General features: G+C 42.7%; 1 protein-coding gene across 16 annotated transcripts in view; it reads left to right on the top strand.

Moving 5' to 3' along the window:
* Positions 1-18,942, top strand: part of tenm2a (teneurin transmembrane protein 2a) — a 248,142-nt gene that overhangs the window by 67,173 nt on the left and 162,027 nt on the right. For all 16 annotated transcript variants that reach the window (XM_074648059.1, XM_074648056.1, XM_074648053.1 and 13 more), the window contains exon 2: positions 1,861-2,224. In XM_074648059.1, coding sequence (XP_074504160.1) covers positions 2,002-2,224 — 223 coding nt within the window. In that variant the 5' untranslated portion in view covers positions 1,861-2,001. The remainder of the gene's footprint in view (positions 1-1,860; positions 2,225-18,942) is intronic.

Raw genomic sequence — 18,942 nt, 5'->3', positions numbered from 1 at the left:
CAGCATGATGTTCATTTAGTAGTATGGTCCCATTTAGAGTCAAATAGACCATAAAGCAGGGTATGCTTTAGGGCGTGGCTACCTTGTGATTGAAAGGACGCTACCACGACGTTGTCCGGTCTGGGTGTTGTCCCTGTTTTTGTCTCAAATTTTGAACTATTCCTTTTAACATAATCATTATACAGTATGCACTCAGCAGACGTACAGTGCACACACTCACAAAGCCTCATCGCTTGCATAATGCAAGTCCCCAAATTCGCCTAGCCAGTAGCCCTCTCTATTTCCTCATCCTCCTTTCAAGGTACAAACACATTAAGCTTGAACTCCTAATAGCCTGTGTGATGGATGCCGGGGCATAATGAGCTCTTTATGAGACTTAATACCTACTGTTAATCAATGGACATAGCAGGGCACTTTTCAATACTACCTTCTAAGCATTTTAAAATGAGCCCTCATTGAATAGATTGACTCACATTTTGTTTCCCTCTCTCTGGCTTTCTCTTTCTCTCTCTCTTTCTCTCCCTTCTCATTATTCCTCCGTCCCAGCATGCAATTAGTTGCATCACATATTCTGATTCAAATGGCGCCTATTCTTTAGAAACGCTCGCTCTGTCTGATATCAATACATAGCGTCCAGACTGAGAGATATTTTGATGAAAATGCAACGCTACGCTGTAATGCAGTGGGTGGACCAGACTTTCCTCGGCCCGAAGCAATAGAAACATGGCTGACCTATTTATTACCATAAATATCCCATACAGGCAGCTGCTGGAAGCGGTCCTGTCAATTACTGCTGGTTGTTGTATTGTTGTACTTTGATCTTTAGCTGCTAATGTAATGCGTTGCTCAAGGCCGCCGCGCTGGTATCATGCTGTATTAGCATCATAATCATGTATAATCTGCATCCACAAGTATAAGATTTGAATGGATTAAAAGTGGGCGCTGTGTGTGATGCAATAATGGACAGATCAGAGGGGGTGATGTGTTGACGCACGCGGTTTAGCTGTGTTACAAGTTGCGTTACAAGCTGAGTCAGGGCCAGGTTATCTCAGATCAGGTACCTCCATATACTGTATACGTGCATTTGAGTGTGTTTGTTTCTGGGTGCTTGTGACGTGTGTGTGTGTGTGTGTGTGTGTGTGTGTGTGTGTGTGTGTGTGTGTGTGTCTGGCTGTGTTTGATTATCCCTTACAGCCTCTAAGGGAGCGGGATTCATTCTCACTCTGATAATGAGGGAGAGACTAGCAATGCCCTCAAGTCATTTCTCCTCTTCTTCCATCCTTCCTGTTGCATCCGGCTGCTTTTCTTTCTTTCTTTCTTTCTCGCCCCTTTACCTTTCTTTCCAGCCTAGATAATCAGCCATCTCTCTTCCCATCACGCTGTCTGTCTTTCCTCTCGGCTGTCCTCCCACTTTTCTTCATCCTCCGTGCCTTTTCTTGTCATCATTGTTTCCCCTTTTGTGTGTCTGTATTCACGCGTCACTGACATCAGTTTAAGATGACTGGACCATGTTTGAGTCACTCTCTGTTTTTATGTCATAGATTTAAATGCTGGCTGTCCATTTTTCATCAGCCCGGTCGATGTCTGACTAGCTCTGTGGGCCCCGGCGCTGGCAGCTCTGTTTCTCCCCACAATAGCCTTACTTATCCCGCGTCAATACGCCGATGTGTTGTATATTTGCCTGGTTGCTCAAATGTCCATTCGCAGCGCTCTCCCTCTTACCTAACTTTCCCTGTGTGGATTCTCTGGGGAGCGCAAAGCAAGAGTGAGTCACAGCAGTGCATCCATTAATTTTATACCAACCTTTCGCTTTCTTTTCCACTCTCTCCATCTCTCCCTCTCTCTATGTCTGTTTTCCAGGTGACTGAAGTGGAGATTGACATTACGGAGGCCCGCTAGGAGGCCCCTCCATCTCCCCCCACCACCTCCTCCTCCTCCTCTTCCTCCACATCCATCTCCTCTCCCTGCATCCCTACCCCCACCACCCCATCCAACCTCAGCATGGATCTGAAGGATCGTAGGCACCGCTCGCTGACCAGGGGTCGCTGCCCCAAAGACCAGTACAACACCTCCACCCTGGACGCAGACGAGTGCCGCGTGCCTACCCAGAAGTCCTACAGCTCCAGCGAGACGCTCAAGGCCTTCGACCACGAGCAGAGGCTGCACTATGGCGGCTGTGTGACCGACCTGGTTCACAACGAGGCTGATGAGTACTCCAGGCAAGGTGAGTTTGTGGAGCAAAGCATTCCCTTCAAATGCTTTATTACATGCTAGTTTTGGGCTCAATCCATACAGAGCTGGACTGGAGACATTACATTGAAAATCATGCCAATTTGATGAATTTTAAAGGAATAGTTCCACATTTTGGGAAATATGCTTATATTTATTTCTTGCCAAGAGTGAAATTAGATTATTGATACCTCTCTCCTGTCTGTATCTTAGACTGTATATACAAATAGATGGACGATCCGTCTCCTAATCCTCCCGCCGTACAAAATTTAAACAGAAATATTACAGATATAGGAGCGGCCAAATTGAGATTTTGATGTTATTTGGAGCCAGAGTCCGCGCAGTAGTGATTGGGGGGCTGGAACCGCAATATAGAGGTCCCACCTACACACCCGCCCGAGCCAATCACAAGCCTAGCACGGCCACAGCTTGCTAGCGTGAGCCACCAACCTGCGACGTTAGTTAATTTTGATCAAATTGACACATGTTCTATTACAGACTGCTGACGGTTATGTAAAGTTAAAGTTACATCTCCTCTCTTGTACTATTCCCGAGCCGCCGACTGCACGACTACTTCACTCAGAGCAGCTGTCAATCACAACGTCTCACTCCCTTTTTATAGCATCATATAACTTATCAGAAAAATAAAAACTTGACATCAGCGTGATAAGAACTACCTAAAACGACAGAAACATTTATTTGACGTGCACTTCGACTTTTTAGTTTGGCCCATGTCCCGTCCGCTAACATGGAAGGGGTATTTATGACCTATACTGTAGCCAGCCACCAGGGGGCGATCGAGATGTTTTGTCATGTTGTCCATCTTTATATACAGTCTAAGATCTGTACGCTAACTATGTAATAGCCAGCAGTTGATTATCTTAGCTTAGCATTAAGACTGAAAATAGGGAGAAACAACTCGCCTTGCTCTGTTGTTTTTGCACTTTTTGTATGGATTAAACAAACGCATTGTAACATGTTAATTAAAGAGCAATAGATGTGCTCGAAGGCGCTCTCTTTTTTACGTTGCACCGAGCCAAACTAGCTGTTACCCCCCGCTTCCTGTCTTAAGCTAAGCTAGCAAGTTGCTATTGTTAGCTTCATATTAACCTTACAGACACAACAGTGGTATCAATCTTTCCTTCTCCGTCTTGACAAGAAAGCAAATATACATATTTCCCAAGAAGATGATTTGCAAAAACAACGTCAGGCATTGGTTTTATTAAACATAAAACTGATGTGCTTGCAGGCTTTGCCAAAAATGGAGTTTATGAGATATCATATGGCTCCAGGATTATAAATCAAATTCTAGATATGTCAGATAATGAAGGCTGCCAGTTGCAGCTAGAAAGCAAAACTAGAAACTCAAGGACGTAGCAATTTCCTTTACCAATTTACCAATTATCTCTGTTCTCAGTGCAGCTCCAGTTGGCAAGTCATTTTCCTGTCCAGCCTGTATGGCTGAGCCAAGCATAGCTCAACGTTTTTAGAGCCCTTCCAGTCCCGTTTTGTGATTCTTAAACATCTGCTATCACACATGCAACAGTAAACGTAAAGGTTTTTCCAGCTGTATACTATTTTTAGCCACTGTGTTTTTCTTTGTGAGGCCTCGGTGGCAAGCTGTTAATGTAATCAGATGGTGTAAATGCTGCACTTTGCAGCAGAGGACCAAAGCAGACCTTTAGCACTGAGAAGCCTGTCATAATGAACTTCTGTATCCCCTGGTGTGCGAGTTAGCCGATAGGCCGATAGGTCATCTCTGAAGGGGTGGGCCTGCTCTCATAGGCATGCCTTTAAACTGTGTGTGTGTGTGTGTGGACACGCGTGTATATTGCAAAGGGACATGAAACAGGCAGTATTGATCCCTGGCTAGTGAAAGGAGTCAGACTCGATGGGATTGATCTGTGCTAAGCTCTGTTTTCTCTGCATGGACACAGACAGGAGAGGAAGAGAGCTCAGGGCAAAATAACACCTTATGCAGAAGAGAGAAGAATAACAGTAAAATCACCCTCAAAAAAAAAAAATGGAGAGGCCTTGATGCTGTTTTCCAAATAGAACATCTTCATTATAGCATGAAAAGGTATAGACCTCCAGTCAAGGCTTTATATCTGACTGTGCGTGGTTTAAAAAAATAAGAAAATCACACACAGAAGAGCATATTTCGTTCCGCGTTGTCAAAGGTACTGTAACGACAGAAAATGGAGGATTGATTGGCGGGACGCATGAAAAGACTGGAAGTCAGCGGTGTGTGCCGTCCGGACACACTCCACTGCTGCACCGGGCTGACCTCACACCAGGCGATAGCTGGTCGATACCCACAGTTCCTCCCAGCCTATCAGCTCCCTCGAAGGCCCAGAGCCACAGATGCATCGTGGGAAGTGTGGTCACAGGAGACCAACAGTGTTGCAGCACCATATGGACTGTGACACCGCGGGAGGAGGAGGAGGAGGAGGAGGAGGAGGAGGAGGAGGGAGAAAGACGAAGGGAGAGAAGCAGCAGATGAATAGAGTTTTCTTCCTCTTTCAACCAGATATTTTTGTAACTTGAGAGAGTGAGGGATAGAAACAATGTGTTCTTCTGTTGAACAGCTTGTCGTTTGCAGGCAGAAACTTTCTCTTCTTGGACAGTAAATTGGACATAGGGGAGACTGATAATGTCCTTGTTGTTTTATTGAATATCCAGCAAATTGTTCGAAGGAGAGGTCTGATATCTGAACTGACCTGCGATATTAGTAATTCATGCGCTGCTGGGGCCACACTTGAAAATATGATTAACTTTGATTAAATTATAATGATGTTGTTCTTTTGGTCTGGTGAGCCGTCGTGGCGTTTCCGCTTCTCGTTGAGACGTTTTGAGGTCATCCGAAGCTGTTCTCAGAATGTAATTTTTTCTTTTGTGGTTATGTGAAGCACAAGCAATTTACAGTTTTGTGGTGTGTTAATGCATATTGACTTGCCCTTATGGCTGTCATTAGTCTCATGTGTGAGACAAAAAGGAGTGAGTCATGCACAGGTGGGACTGGAGTAGTGAGCGTGGCACTCACACAAACTGTCGCTGAGTTTAATGTTGAGTAGCTTATTGACTCACCTGCAGAAAAGCTTGCACTCCAGTGACATTTATCTTGATAATCTTCACAGTTGCTTCATTATCCTAATAATTTTGGGATGTTTGTGTCGTGTTGGCAATTCTGCATTGCATTGAGTTATGCGGTGAAAATTATTAGGAGTGTAGCAGATGTCCTCATGATGTGTCCTAAGCCAAATCAAGGATTTTGAGATATGAATTTTTGACAGCACTCTAAGAATACAAACACTTTTCTTAAATTATCAAAACAACCTTCAGGTTTATGAAAGGTATATTTCACTATGGCTCGCATGTAAAAATCTTAAAGGTGCAGTGTGTAGAATTTTGCGACATCTATGGTACGGTTGCAGACTACCCCCAGTGAGTACCCCTGCGCTCACTCCTCCCTTTCCAAGACTGTTGTAACGCGAGCCGCCGAATGCAAAAACTCCGTTCGCCTCGCCCAGACGCCATCCATACCATAATAACTAGGGCTGTCAATCAATTAAAATATTCAATCGCGATTAATTGCATGAGTGTTCATAGTTAATCGTGATTAATCGCAAATTAATTGCACATTTTTTATCTTTTTAAAATGTACCATATTCACATATCTTGAGGTCAGAGGTCAAGGGACCCCTTTGAAAATGGCCATGCTAGTTTTTCCTCGCCAAAATTTAGCCTAAGTTTGGAGCGTCATTTAACCTCCTTCGTGACAAGATAGTATGGCATAGGTTTTCACTTAGGTTTTCTAGTTTCATATGATGCCAGTATCTTCACTTTAGCTTTAAAACTGATCCCGCTACAACCTAAAAATCTTAAGTTGCATTAATGCGTTAAAGAAGTTAGTGGCGTTAAAACGAATTTCTGTTAACGTGTTATTATCGCGTTAACTTTGACAGCCCTAATAATAACACTACTTTAGGAGCAACGGAAGTCAGATGGTGGCTGGCGGTACCACGGTTTTGTACTCTGCGGCTCACGTTACCGCAGTTTCAGAGAACAACGGTGGCCTTCAGTTAACGTAAAAACGTGAAAGGCTCTCTCTACAGCCAGTGTTTGGCTTGTCCGTTCTGGGCTACTGTAGAAACATGGCAGAGCAACATGGTGGACTCCGTGAAAAGGACCCACTCCCCATGTCAATATGAAGGGCTCATTCTAAGCTAACGAAAACACGATGAATATTAGTTATAGGTGATTATACACTAATTAAAATATAGTTATGAATATTATATTCCATTTCTGCTAATACATCCCCCCAAATATTTCACGCTGGCCCTGTAAAGAAATGATTGCTTTTCTCACTATATTTCTGGATCTGCTGCAGCTTACTGTAGTCATAGTCTTACTCCAAAGATATCATTGCCTGTTAAAATAACTCACTTACTGCACATCATTATGCATGAAAAGCTTCACTGGAATTTCAGTGTTTCCTGAAGCGTAAATTTCAACTTAAAAAGGAACATCATCTCCCTTTGGAACCATATTTGGAGTGTGTTTGGAGCCTTTTTGGGATGCTGTATATTTGTGTTGCCTCCCGGGCAAGAAATATCTTCTGTGGACTTACCTCCCAGTCCATTAGGAGCTGATGTTAATGACCTTTATTTAGGCCCGCCTCAAGTCTACATGCCGATAATGTATTCCTCCTACATCCAACATATTTGTCCTGCTGCAACAATTTTGACTTTGTTCGCCCAAGTTTGCACTTCCATCCAGTTTTAGAAAAATAGTTAATCTTTTTATGTCTTCTGTGCTACATGATACAAGGTATAGTATTATGCTGACTGTGCATCTGCACAGGAGACAGAATACAGACTGATTTTACCTCTGATTTATGTACAGTGCAGCTTAAACTTCTCAAATGCCAGTAAAAGATAAGTTAGTTAATGGGTCGACTGAGCCCACGCCTCAGTCTGGTATCGTGCCCATGCTGACTCAACCTCCAGCGAGCACAGGACTGCCGTGACCGGATGAGCGCCTCCCGGTTAGTAGGCAGTGCGGACTCATGCCATTAAATCAGCACAATTCCTCTGTCACACACTCAGAGGGTTCCCCAACATGTTTTTTCGAACAAAATTGTGTCAAGATGAGTCCTCTAGTGCTGTTTTTACGCCTCGTTTGGACGGCACACACAAGCCTTTGTACTGCGCTCAGTGTGTCCTCTCCTCATTCCTCTATGTGTGCGAGTGTGGACGTAGCTCAAAGTCACGTTTGCGGGCCCTCTCCCCCAAATGGTACGTGTTCACAGGGGGCGCGAGGGATTGCACAGCTTCCCAGCATTGGATGCTTGATGGGCTGCCACTAGGCACTATGCACTCGGCACCTGATTGGACGAACGCTTTCACTGGTGGGCTGTCTGCTCCTGGCTTTCAAACTGTCCAAAACATGGCGGCTTGTTTCCTCTTTATATTACCAGAATAGTTCACCGAAATGTCTCAACCCTTTTGGCCCGAGCCGAAGGGTTGCGCTCCGACATAAGCGACAGGGATGAACGCTCTGGCTTGGCTCATCTCCATGACATTACTCGAAAAGGACTTTCTCTGTTCTCGGCTGAGATGGACAGTATAGCGCTGAAACACGTGTCTTTCAAGGCATTAATAGTATTGTTGTTTGTATTTATATTATTGATTTGAATAAGAATCATTTTCCAATGTATGTTATGTATGTTTGTAATCTTGAGGGGTTAAAAAAAATATATATAACCGAATCCCATAATTGAAAACCGAATACCTACCCAAAGAACGAATGACCAAATAGTCGAATGTTCGGGTCTAACTCTACTGATCAGGGAAAAACAAAACAAAATGATCCCTACCTTCCCACAAGTAATTGGCTAACATTCATACAATGTCAGGCTGAATGAATGAAGGGAAACTTAATTCTAATTTGGTCTGAATATCTGACTGCCACTAGAGTCAATAAGCAAGTGCTGTTGTATTGTTGCACAATATATTGTCGTATAATGCTGAAATCCCTATTTCAAATGATGCAACTATACCAGGCTGTGTTTCACATTTCTGAACACAACATGCAAATTTCGAGTAAATCCTTTTTCCATTTCCGTTTATTCTCAGTGTTTGAACACTAGCTGTCCCTAACGGCTCCTTGCAGATTTTGATAAAGCGGGTTTGCTTGTGTATTCCAACAGACCCCCCGCTTTCATTGGATCTCAACTCCGCCGTTTCCCCACATTACACACTTATTACCTAGTCTGCTTGGATAAGCACAGCCAAATAACACGTTCTTCCCTCACCATAACATGCAGCAGCCTGGAAAGCTCATTACAAGTGTTCACTATTTAACACCACAAAGCAGCGCATTTGAAAACATCACTGATGTCAATAATGGCTCAAGGCTCGTTCACATATAACCAGAAATATCAGAGAAAGCTTTGCCTGCATGTTTGCTTTATTTTACATATAAAAGTCTCCTGAATGTTCATGAATCACTGCTAAACAGATAATCTCGTGACTCAAATACAAATGTGTAAACTGTAATATAGAAGACACCTCTTCTCTCCTACTGCAGTCTCTCTTTTGTTTGTCTGGAGTCTTTCACATCTCTGATCTTTCAACCCATACTGTGCACCTCCTTGCCTTTCCCGCAGCCCTTTTCTGAGGCTTCTATTCAGCACAGCCCAGGGGTGTGTCGTCCCCGCAGGTCCACCTCTAGACAGCGGGCATTATTACAGCCACTGCAGTCTCTAGAAGCTTTGGCCTTTACTTTTTAGAAGGATCTAAATGAGCCCCTCTACATTCTCCTCTGCTGCTTTGCCCCCGGGGATGGAAACCACACTGAGAATCCACCACCCACCCGCCTGCCTTACTGCCTGGACAACACTTAACACCATCTACTGTCCCTACTCAATCCGTCTCTTCCATCTCTCACTTTCCTTTCTCACTTTTTCTTTTATGTCCTCTTTTACCTTTTCGTCACACCTTTCAAACCTGTTTTTCACCCTTGCTGTTCCTATATTGTTGCTTTACTGATCATATAAATCACACATATGTTATGTCGAGGCCCTCTCTGAGAATGAGCATACTGTGTGTTTGATTTCACACAGGGCTGCTATAGCCTTGACCTCTTATCTTCAAAGATGCACTGAAATGTGCCACAACAATACGTGCTAATATAATCAGATTGAGCCCATTCAAACTCACAAGAGCCGGTTGCATACATACAGCACAATGGGCGCGTTAACCTCATTCTGCATTCCCTTTTCTCCGTCGACTTTGATGTGACAAATGACTACAGTAGCCAATGATTGCTTTGTCCAAAAACTCTGCCAAACTCTGCCACTCGCATCCTGGCATGATTGCCTCCGCTGCCTCTATTCAAGACCGAATGGCAAGGAAAATGGGTGGTCGGGAGGAGGCTGTGTGCTAGAGAGGCATCCTGTGCTTCCTGTGTCCTCTCCATTCTTTGAGGAGAGAAGACTTCCAGCAGCCTGTCATTATGTGCCCTCTTCAGCATGATTCAGGGACTGACCCTAACCCTCCAGGGTGAGAGGAACCTGCATTACAAGAATATAAATGTGATTTCTCCAGTGTTTGACCACTTCAAATCACTGCAAACTACCATTGCAGACTTAACTCCATTAAGACAAACTGTGTTGGTACACAGGTGGGTACAGGAATAAAATTCTCTACCACCATTGCAGAGACTCAGGGTTTGATTCCTGGTAGTGGTCATAGACTGTATATAAAGATGGACGACATGAAAGCTCCCCAAAAGTGAAGCCAGAACATCTTGATCGCCCCCTGGTGGCTGGCTGCAGTATAGGTCATAAATCCACGTCAAATACATTTTTCCCAAGGAGGGTTTCTGTTATTTTGTAGTCCTTATCACACTGATGTACAGTATGTATGCAAAAAAATTGCGCTGTCGAGCACCTCTATTGCTCTTTAATTAACATGTCACATTGTGTTTGTTTAATCCATACAAAAAGTGTAAAAACAACAGAACGAGGCTAGCTGTTTCTCCCTATTTTCGGTTTTATACTAAGCTAAGCTAACCAGCTGCTGACTGTTACATAGTTAGCGTACATATCATAGACTGTATGACATGACAGCTGCCCAAAAGTGAAGCCAAAACATCTAATTTGCCTCCTGGTAGCTGGCTGCAGTATAGGTCATAAATCCCGCCCCCTCCATGTTAACAGATGGGACGTGGGCCAAACTAAAAAGTCAAAGTGCACGTCAATACATTTTTCCCAAAGATGGTTTCTGTCATTTTAGGTAGTTCTTATCACGCTGGTGTATGTTCAACTGTTTATTTTTCTGATAAGTTTGGTTTTGTTCAGTTATTTGATGCTAGATAAAGGGGGTGAGACGGCATGATTGACAGCTGCTCTGAGTGAAGTAGTCACAGCCGCAGGCTCGGGAATTATACAAGAGAGAAGATGTAACTTTAACTTTCCATAACCGTCATGAGTCTGTGTAATAGAACACGTGCCGATTTGATCAGAAATGTAGTTATAGAGATATTATGGTTAGTTGTTGTGTCTTTGGAGCCAAACAGCCACCATGGTGCTAACGTAGCAGCTAGGTGGCTCACGCCAACAAGCTGCGGCCATGCTCAGCTCATGATTGGCTCTGGCGGGTGTTTGGGCGGGACCTTGATACTGCAGGCCCAGCCCCCCGATCACTACTGCGAAGATTCTGGCTCCAAATGACTTCAAAATACAGTGGAAGGGAGTGGAGACGCGTCGTCCATTTATATATACTGTCTATGGGTAGCAAACCCCAAGGAAGTGCGCTGGGCTTTGAACCAAATTTTTCGTAGTGGCCAAATGGCGGTACTACAACTTCTGTGTCCATCACGTGATGCCATTGGGCTCAAAAATACTTTTCCCCCTAAACTTACATTGGAAAAGAGACATCTGTAAATCAGCGGATGATTTATTTTTAGATAAATCGACTTCCTAGTATGAACACTTGAATAGTCCTTATTTAAATCGTTATGTCCTAAAAGTTGTAAAATGCACTAATAGCAGAGTTCAGAGTTATTATCCTTCCTCTGTTCATGTGAATGAGCCCCAGTCCGAGGTCTGGGAGGCGGGGTTAAAGGAAATGCTACTGCGCCTGCTCTTTGGGCCCAATGGATGCGGAAGATCGCCAGATGATCTGGCTACTGTATCACTCGGCAGTCAAACCATTTTGGCTTCATGCGCCACCGAGCAACTCTCATAGGAGGGAACGGGAGCCCCCCTCCAACGCTGTATCCAGTTCTCTTTATACATCCATGATAGGTAATGGTAGTTCAATGAGCACAACTGGCTGTGTTCGCTAGTGGGAAGCCATTGATGGGGTTTGTCCTTGTTGCTTCACTAACTATTTCCTCCGCTGAGTCAGGGCTCCTGCACAATGGTGAATGGTTGAATTAGGGGAATAGTGTGTACCCACCACGTGTTAAGCCTCTTGGTGACGCTTATTGCTTGCAGCGGCTGGTGGCACCATGTGTCACAGAAGTAGCACAGAAGTAGCACAAGTGTGTCTGCAGCCCTCCACTGACAAGGACCGCAGTGCATAGGGATTTGGACACACAAAGTTGTGGGTAAAGATATGCAAAAATCCACATACTGTAGGTAAGATAAATATGCTTCTTTGTGTTTATGCATGCACACGTGCCTGTGTGTGTCCGTGCATTCGATTGGGTTACAGTCAACCTGGACTGCTGATGATCAAAGAGAGAACAAAGCAGCTGCATGCTATTAAAAATAAATGGTGAGATTAAATGCGATCCCTCCCCTCTTCCTCCGATCCCTCTTTATCTTTGTCTTCTCCCTGGCATTCTGCGCCTCTGCCAGCTGCTGACACTCAAAAGCATCCCGTAGCTGCAGCAGCAGAGCAGAGGAGCCGCTGAAGAATATCGTGGGGACGACTCCACTCCGCTCCTCCAATCCTCAACGCACTCCCACTCACCCCGTCCTCATATTCGCTCCTTTATAGACAGGAAACTGCTCCTGTGGGTTTGTATGCGTGGCCCCTACACATGCAAGGAGGTCTTTAATGGGGGGGCTTAACTCCAAGTAACATCTGGTCCAGCTTTTGGCACTCGGAGACACACACTCAGGCTACTGTACATGTCAAAAGGGCCCAGTTTACAGACTTACATTAGCTCTTTTCCCTGCATCATGGGTGTGTCTGTAAAATCTGTGTGTACTTGAATGAGAGAGAGAGTGATTAATAGTTGTTTTGGGACTAAGTAGAATGACTGGCACTAAATATAGGTCTGTCAGAACCTGATGTGCCCTTGGGATTCACTCTATAACATTATCCACTCAAACCAGAGTATACATCAGCTTAGTTTGTCAAATCCTGCCCATTTTGTACACTTCGTTCTTCAGATTTAGAGCCAGTAACATTGTAAACAATGAATGATATTTGGGAACATTCAGCAGCGACACTGCGGCGATCGGATGGGTTTACAGTACCACATCCATCAGCCTCAGTGACAGGGAGGACTACATATGAAAATGACTGGAAATCACATAATGAGGACATTTCTAATTACTTTGTAGTGTCTCTTGGTGTAGATGGCTCTGTTATAAGGAAGTACAGAAGTATCGAAGCATATCAGCACTCTGTGGCCAGTCGGATTCGGCATACAAAAGCACAAATGGACAGTGTTTTTGTAATTACTCTCACTGCCACATTTTTTAAATAAATATTAGTCCATTTAGTTCAATAAATTTAATTTAATTTATTATTATTATTATTATTATTATTATTATTATTATTATTATTATTGTTATTATTTAATACCCCTTGGTTAAACATGCAGTGCAGACCTGTGTCTACCGCCTCTGACAATGAGAATAATTACAAATACACTGTTGACAGTTGCTTTTTGTACGTTGACGTAAATTTCTATTATGAATCTAAATGCTTAACTTTCTCTTCTCAACTGAAAAATTATTAAAACTCATTATCAGATTTTATTTTTAAGCTTAAAAACATTTTTTTTTTTGGCAAGTTAAGGATGATAAAGCTGGCGACGCTAAGCAAAGTAATCGTACTAACCGCTCTAAAACGGTGCCCTAGTTCAGTTTTAAGCGTTGAACTAAACCAGCCAACTACGAGATGAATTGAGACCATAAAACATTTAATTCAGAGCAAAAACAAATTGGAAAATGGAAAAAAAGGCAAAGGTACAAGAGATACCGAATGCAAATGATTTGCTTTCCAGCTGCTGCATGTGTAAATAAACTTCAATCACTATAGGATTACCATGCAGATGGAGACACATGACGAATGATTGCTATAGATTCAGGGAGAAATGGTAGACATGAGAAGATGGAAGAATTCCATACAAAGGTACAAGACTGTGTACATAATTATTTTAAGAGTGAAGGAACTTCTCATCCCATAAAGCATTGTGAAAGGTCACTCCCCGCCACTGGAAACTCCTGAAAAACGTACCTAACAAACAACTTACTGTTATCAATCTAAAATGAAGACAGATTGAGCAGCTGCATGCCTTATTACTCGCCTCAAATGTTTTCAGAAACACATTTTGGTGAACTATTTTTGCAATATAAGAACATTTTTCCAAACAAGTCGCCATGTTGGTACAATTTGAAATCCGTAAGCAGCCCATGAAGCAGCACGTATGAGCACGTACCCTCACCAGCCGTACGCGGGTGCAGTTAACATTTTCGTGGTAACTACGAGCTCCACCAATCAGAGATGTCGCTGTTACACTTAGGATTGTGGGTCGTGTAGTACTTCTCCATGAAATAAAACATGTTTTTTCTTAAAACAAGGGTGATATTATACGGACTTGTTGATTCTACAGGAGCAAATACTATCGTTTCACAATCTCGTAGCTCTTGGTAAGTCTACCTTGGATGGTTAAGAGATTTTGGCCACAATCAAAATCCTCGATTCAGAATATGAATGGGATTTTCACTTCCGGGACCTGACTGTTGAGCTCTATGAAAGTGATAACACCGATGCTGGCACAAGTGCATGCCCACATGCAAACACTGGGTAACAAATGAGACAAATAATAGGAAGAGGCCGGGGAAATGCATGCTGAGGGTGCCAGCTATTTAGCACTGATGCTGGCTCTCATTTGCACACATACACGTGCCACACACACACATAAATATCAGGTAACAAACAAGACAATTAATTGGCAGAGTCCAGGGAAATGCATGCTGACATCTGCAATTTTCTTAGAATAAAAATCATTTATCAGACAATGTTGTGTGGGTTCTGCGAGAGTTGAGTTAATCTATGTTTACAATGTAATGACCCTCTTTGACTCTGCTTTGGCAGCTTTTGATAAATGAGGCAGATTGTAAATGTCAGTGTTATCAAGTGCTTTTTTTTTTTTTTTCTCAGTCGAGTCACTTGCTTTCTAGGCTGTAATTAAACATGTTCCCCAGCCACATAATTTAAATGTGAGTGTACGTGTTTGTGTGAGCGGATGTATGACACATTTCTTACACACGTTTATGTTTTGACGCCAGTTCCGTCCTTGCTTTAGTGACAAAAAATGATACCGAATGCAAATGATTTGCTTTCCAGCTGCTGCATGTGTAAATAAACTTCAATCACTATAGGATTACCATGCAGATGAAGACACATGACGAATGATGCTATAGAGTCAGGGAGAAATGGTAGACATGAGAAGATGAAAGAATTCCATACATGTGTAAGAGTAAGATGACATTTATTATTGTGAAGATTTATTTTGTTTTATCTTCTCAGGTTCATTAAAATACTTTTATTCTGTTATTCTATTCTGTTATGTTGTTAGATAGGGACCTATATAACATGGTGCACCTTGACTGTAATATTAATAGTTAAGGTTGGCGGAGTGATATGATGATGAGGTCATGTGTCACGTTTGTTGTCAGTGTTCTAGTGATGGGTATTCCGGCTCTTTTTAGTGAGCCAGATCATTTGGCTCAGCTCACCAAGAAGAGCCGGCTCTTTCGGCTCCCAAACGGCTCTTCATTTTACCACTTCTGCCTTTTATAATTCAGCCAAATTTAGCTTAAGCTGTTTTGACCTTTGATTAGTATGTGCGCACATATATCACTTAAATTATTCAATATAATTATACTAAACCTTATATTTCCAGAAAACAGTAATTTTACATGCGGCTTTGTTTCAGACTGTCCCTCATCTTTTCTGCTATTCGCGCACCGCACTCCTCTCTCTCTTTCTATCCTCCTCTCCCTCCTGCTCTGTACCTGTAGACCGTCAGCGCCCCGCTCCTCCCTGCTTGATGGTATGATCCTTGTCTGTCATCACCTGATTGGTTGCACGGACATCATTAACACAACATTCAGTAAGAGTCAGTGCATGGAGCGCCCGTGGCGCGGAGAAAATCGTCCTATCATTCTGTCTTGAATTAATTAAAGAAAGAAAAAAAAAAGGCTCTCGGACGGGAGCCGGCTCTTATCGTTCACTTAAATGAGCCGGCTTAAAGAACCGGCTCGTTCGCCACCGACACATCACTACAGTGTTCAGTTGTCCGACTGTGGAGATGAACATTAAAGTAGACTAATGTCGCCGTTCTCCTGCGTACACGTCCCGAAAGTACATTTAATGTAGTAATTACAAGTTTATACTTAACGCTAAGAGTAACCAGCAGTACACTGGTGTTAACAGGTTAGTGGTCTGCAAGTTTTTGACGTTTTGCCGGAGACTGCCGAGCACACTGTGTGATACGACGACGCGTTGTTTTCTCTCTTCACCGTGAACTGCTCCTGCTACAAGCTAGTTAGTGACTCAGGCGGTGTAACGTTACTGGTGGAATAAATCAGACTCAGTTGGACCAAGATAACAACAAAGGACAACGTATGTGAGTAACAGAGACAAGCAAAGTGGACATATAATATTTTTTTGTATTAATTAGTATTATAATTCAGTAACTAACGTCACAGGTGTATAAGAGTAACCAGCGTTAGCCGATGTTAGTAGACGATGTGGTGGTACAGAAATCACAAAGAATGCCACAAGAGTGTCTTTTCCTCCACTGATCATTTCTATATCATACATGCCATTTAAAGGGACTGTTTGTAAGAATCAGAAATGCTTGTTAACAGCGACACCTGTGGCCGTTAATTCAACGAAAGTCAGCGTTGGTCTCGCGCTTGTGCTCGCTCTAAATAGACATGAACGAGCATCGTTCAAAACAGTGAGGCGACACACGTCAGCTAAAAGCACAATATCACTCTATATTTCAGCTGCTTGGCAGTTATGTTAGCTGACCAAACAAAGGTCTCCATGAATCACTGCTGATCTTAGTGTTGGCTTTTCCTGCCTCAGCCTCCCGACCACAGCCGGAGGGAACAGGGGAGACACTGGCACCCGGTCGGAGACGATAACGTTTCTCGCTGCGGAGCCCCGTCTCTTCTGCAGTGTGTAGTGTGCGCGCATGCACGTGAGGTGGAGCGAGAACGAGCGCGGTGTGTGACTGAAGGCAAGCAGGCAGAGGAGCAGAGTACAGCAGAGACTCCGGTCCTGGAGACCGTAGCTTTGGTCTCCCCCGCGTACTACGACCGCCGCCAACACTTTTGCAAGACCAGCTTCACTAGATAGAACTTTGCGGTTTTGGTGCTTCCGTGTAGCGTGTGTTGGAGTCTTGTCTGAACAGCGTAGCCACACGTGAGCGTGCATATGCAAGCGCGCATGGGAAAACCGACGTAGATTAATACGTGTGAGAAGTTACAAACAGTCCCTTTAAATATGTTATTCAGAATATCAACTCATTCTAAAACACATTCATAGTATGTAATATATCAGTATTTCTGATTGAATACTGCAAAAGATCCATATATACCTAAGCTCCGCATTGCATACTCCCTATTGATATACACCTCTCACTGCACTGCATGTTCATTCTAGTCAATAGGCAATTGTACAGTGTCTACATTTATTCAAATGTTGGGGTCTCTACCTCTCAGCAGTGAACATTTTTTAACTCCTATCCCATCTCCCTGTCCAAATCCATACTAAATATGTATATATATATTCGTGTCTTGGGTAGTATATGCCATATTAAGTTTTCAGCATTCCTGAAAATACTTTAATTTCAAAATGAATTCCTTCAGTAGATGTAAGTGGAGTATTCCAGTGTTATAAGCAACAGTGAGGCATGTCTCCCAGGCTGGTCAACTTCAGCCTCCTACACATGGATGAGAGGTGTGTCACGGCTTAGCGCTACACCTCTCAGTGACAGAACCTCCTCCAGAGTGCATGGTGTCGTGCCACGTCCTGTCACGTCCTGTCCAACCCAGGGTTTTTCTCATTTCTCGATTTTATGTCTCATCGTCTCCTAGCTCCTCTTCTCTCCTCAGGCTTGTGACCCAGAAATCAATCCTAAATCAAATATCGTGGAGCGAGGAGGCTTGCCGGAGGAGCTATAAGCAAGGATACACCGATGTATCATTTTTTTCACATTTCTTTTTTGTAGAAATCATTAATTACAATGTGTGACAATATGACAAAACATAGAACATTAGGCATCATACTGATATATACAGGTACCAAAACAGACATGACTCCATGACTCCAGGACTTATGGTCATTATAGGAAACTCTGAAAACATAATATAGTAATAATAATAAAATAAAAAAGTAATAATAAATAATATAAATTATATAAATAATAACTTAATAGAGAAGGTAAACACTAAATCACATTTCTCTTTCTGTAGAAAATTAATTATATGAACACATTTTGTATTGTTAATAACAAGGTCTATTGAAAGAGGCTAGGTTACACGTCATCAACGTGTCATATCTTTGGGGTACAACACGTGCAGTAAATGCAGTAAAATCTGGTCTGTACTCGACGAAATTGTGCCAATCGCAACGCATGACCTCAGCTTCAGTTACATTGCGCATGTGTTATACCCAATACCCCAAGACCCGTGTCCGCCCTTGTCCCAGCCTCCTTCAATAGGCCTTGGTTGATAATTTGGATAGACTCATAGTACTTTCTAAATTCAATCCTGAAGGGTTCAAATGATGGACATGACCTCAAGAACTTGGCTTCATGGACGTGAAATTTCCCCAGTGTATCCTTTGCGTAAGTCTTTACGGCACCTGTGACATATGAAAGTTGTGAAACACACAGCTGGAATAATTTAAAACTATGACAGGACTCTTCAAATGTAACTGTTCCTTTTTATATTCATAAGTTGCAGTTATTAAGACGATAAAATGCACTATCAGACTTTCTGCACTTCACCGTTTCTGTAGTGCCTCGTAAGGTGCTTTTCTAACCGCATTCCTTAATGACACTACACCTTGATATTACTTAGTTTTTAGCGTTGAATATAGGCGACACCAAATTCATCTGCTATAATCGTGACATGATGTTTACAAGAGCAAACAGCTGCTGACGGCAAATTAGCACATCAATAATAACATCCTCTTGCATTCAGCACTAATTTGTTGTATTTCATGTTGTCATATAAATAGACAGGACTGTGTGTGTATATAATAAATACCACTCAATCATTTAATATATGTCGCTCTTTATTTGTACAGCATTTTTCCTACAAACATTTGTATTCCTTGTGCTTCACACAATAAAATACATAGAGGTTATGTATATATGTGTCTTTTAAATATGATATAATATATTATAATATATATACGTTATAACATCGGTACGTTCTTG

The sequence above is a fragment of the Sebastes fasciatus genome, chromosome 10, assembly GCF_043250625.1.
Source record: "Sebastes fasciatus isolate fSebFas1 chromosome 10, fSebFas1.pri, whole genome shotgun sequence".
In the NCBI taxonomy this organism is placed as follows: Eukaryota; Metazoa; Chordata; class Actinopteri; order Perciformes; family Sebastidae; genus Sebastes; species Sebastes fasciatus.
Note: the sequence above shows the minus strand (reverse complement) of the source record. Positions and strands in the feature narration are given on the sequence as shown.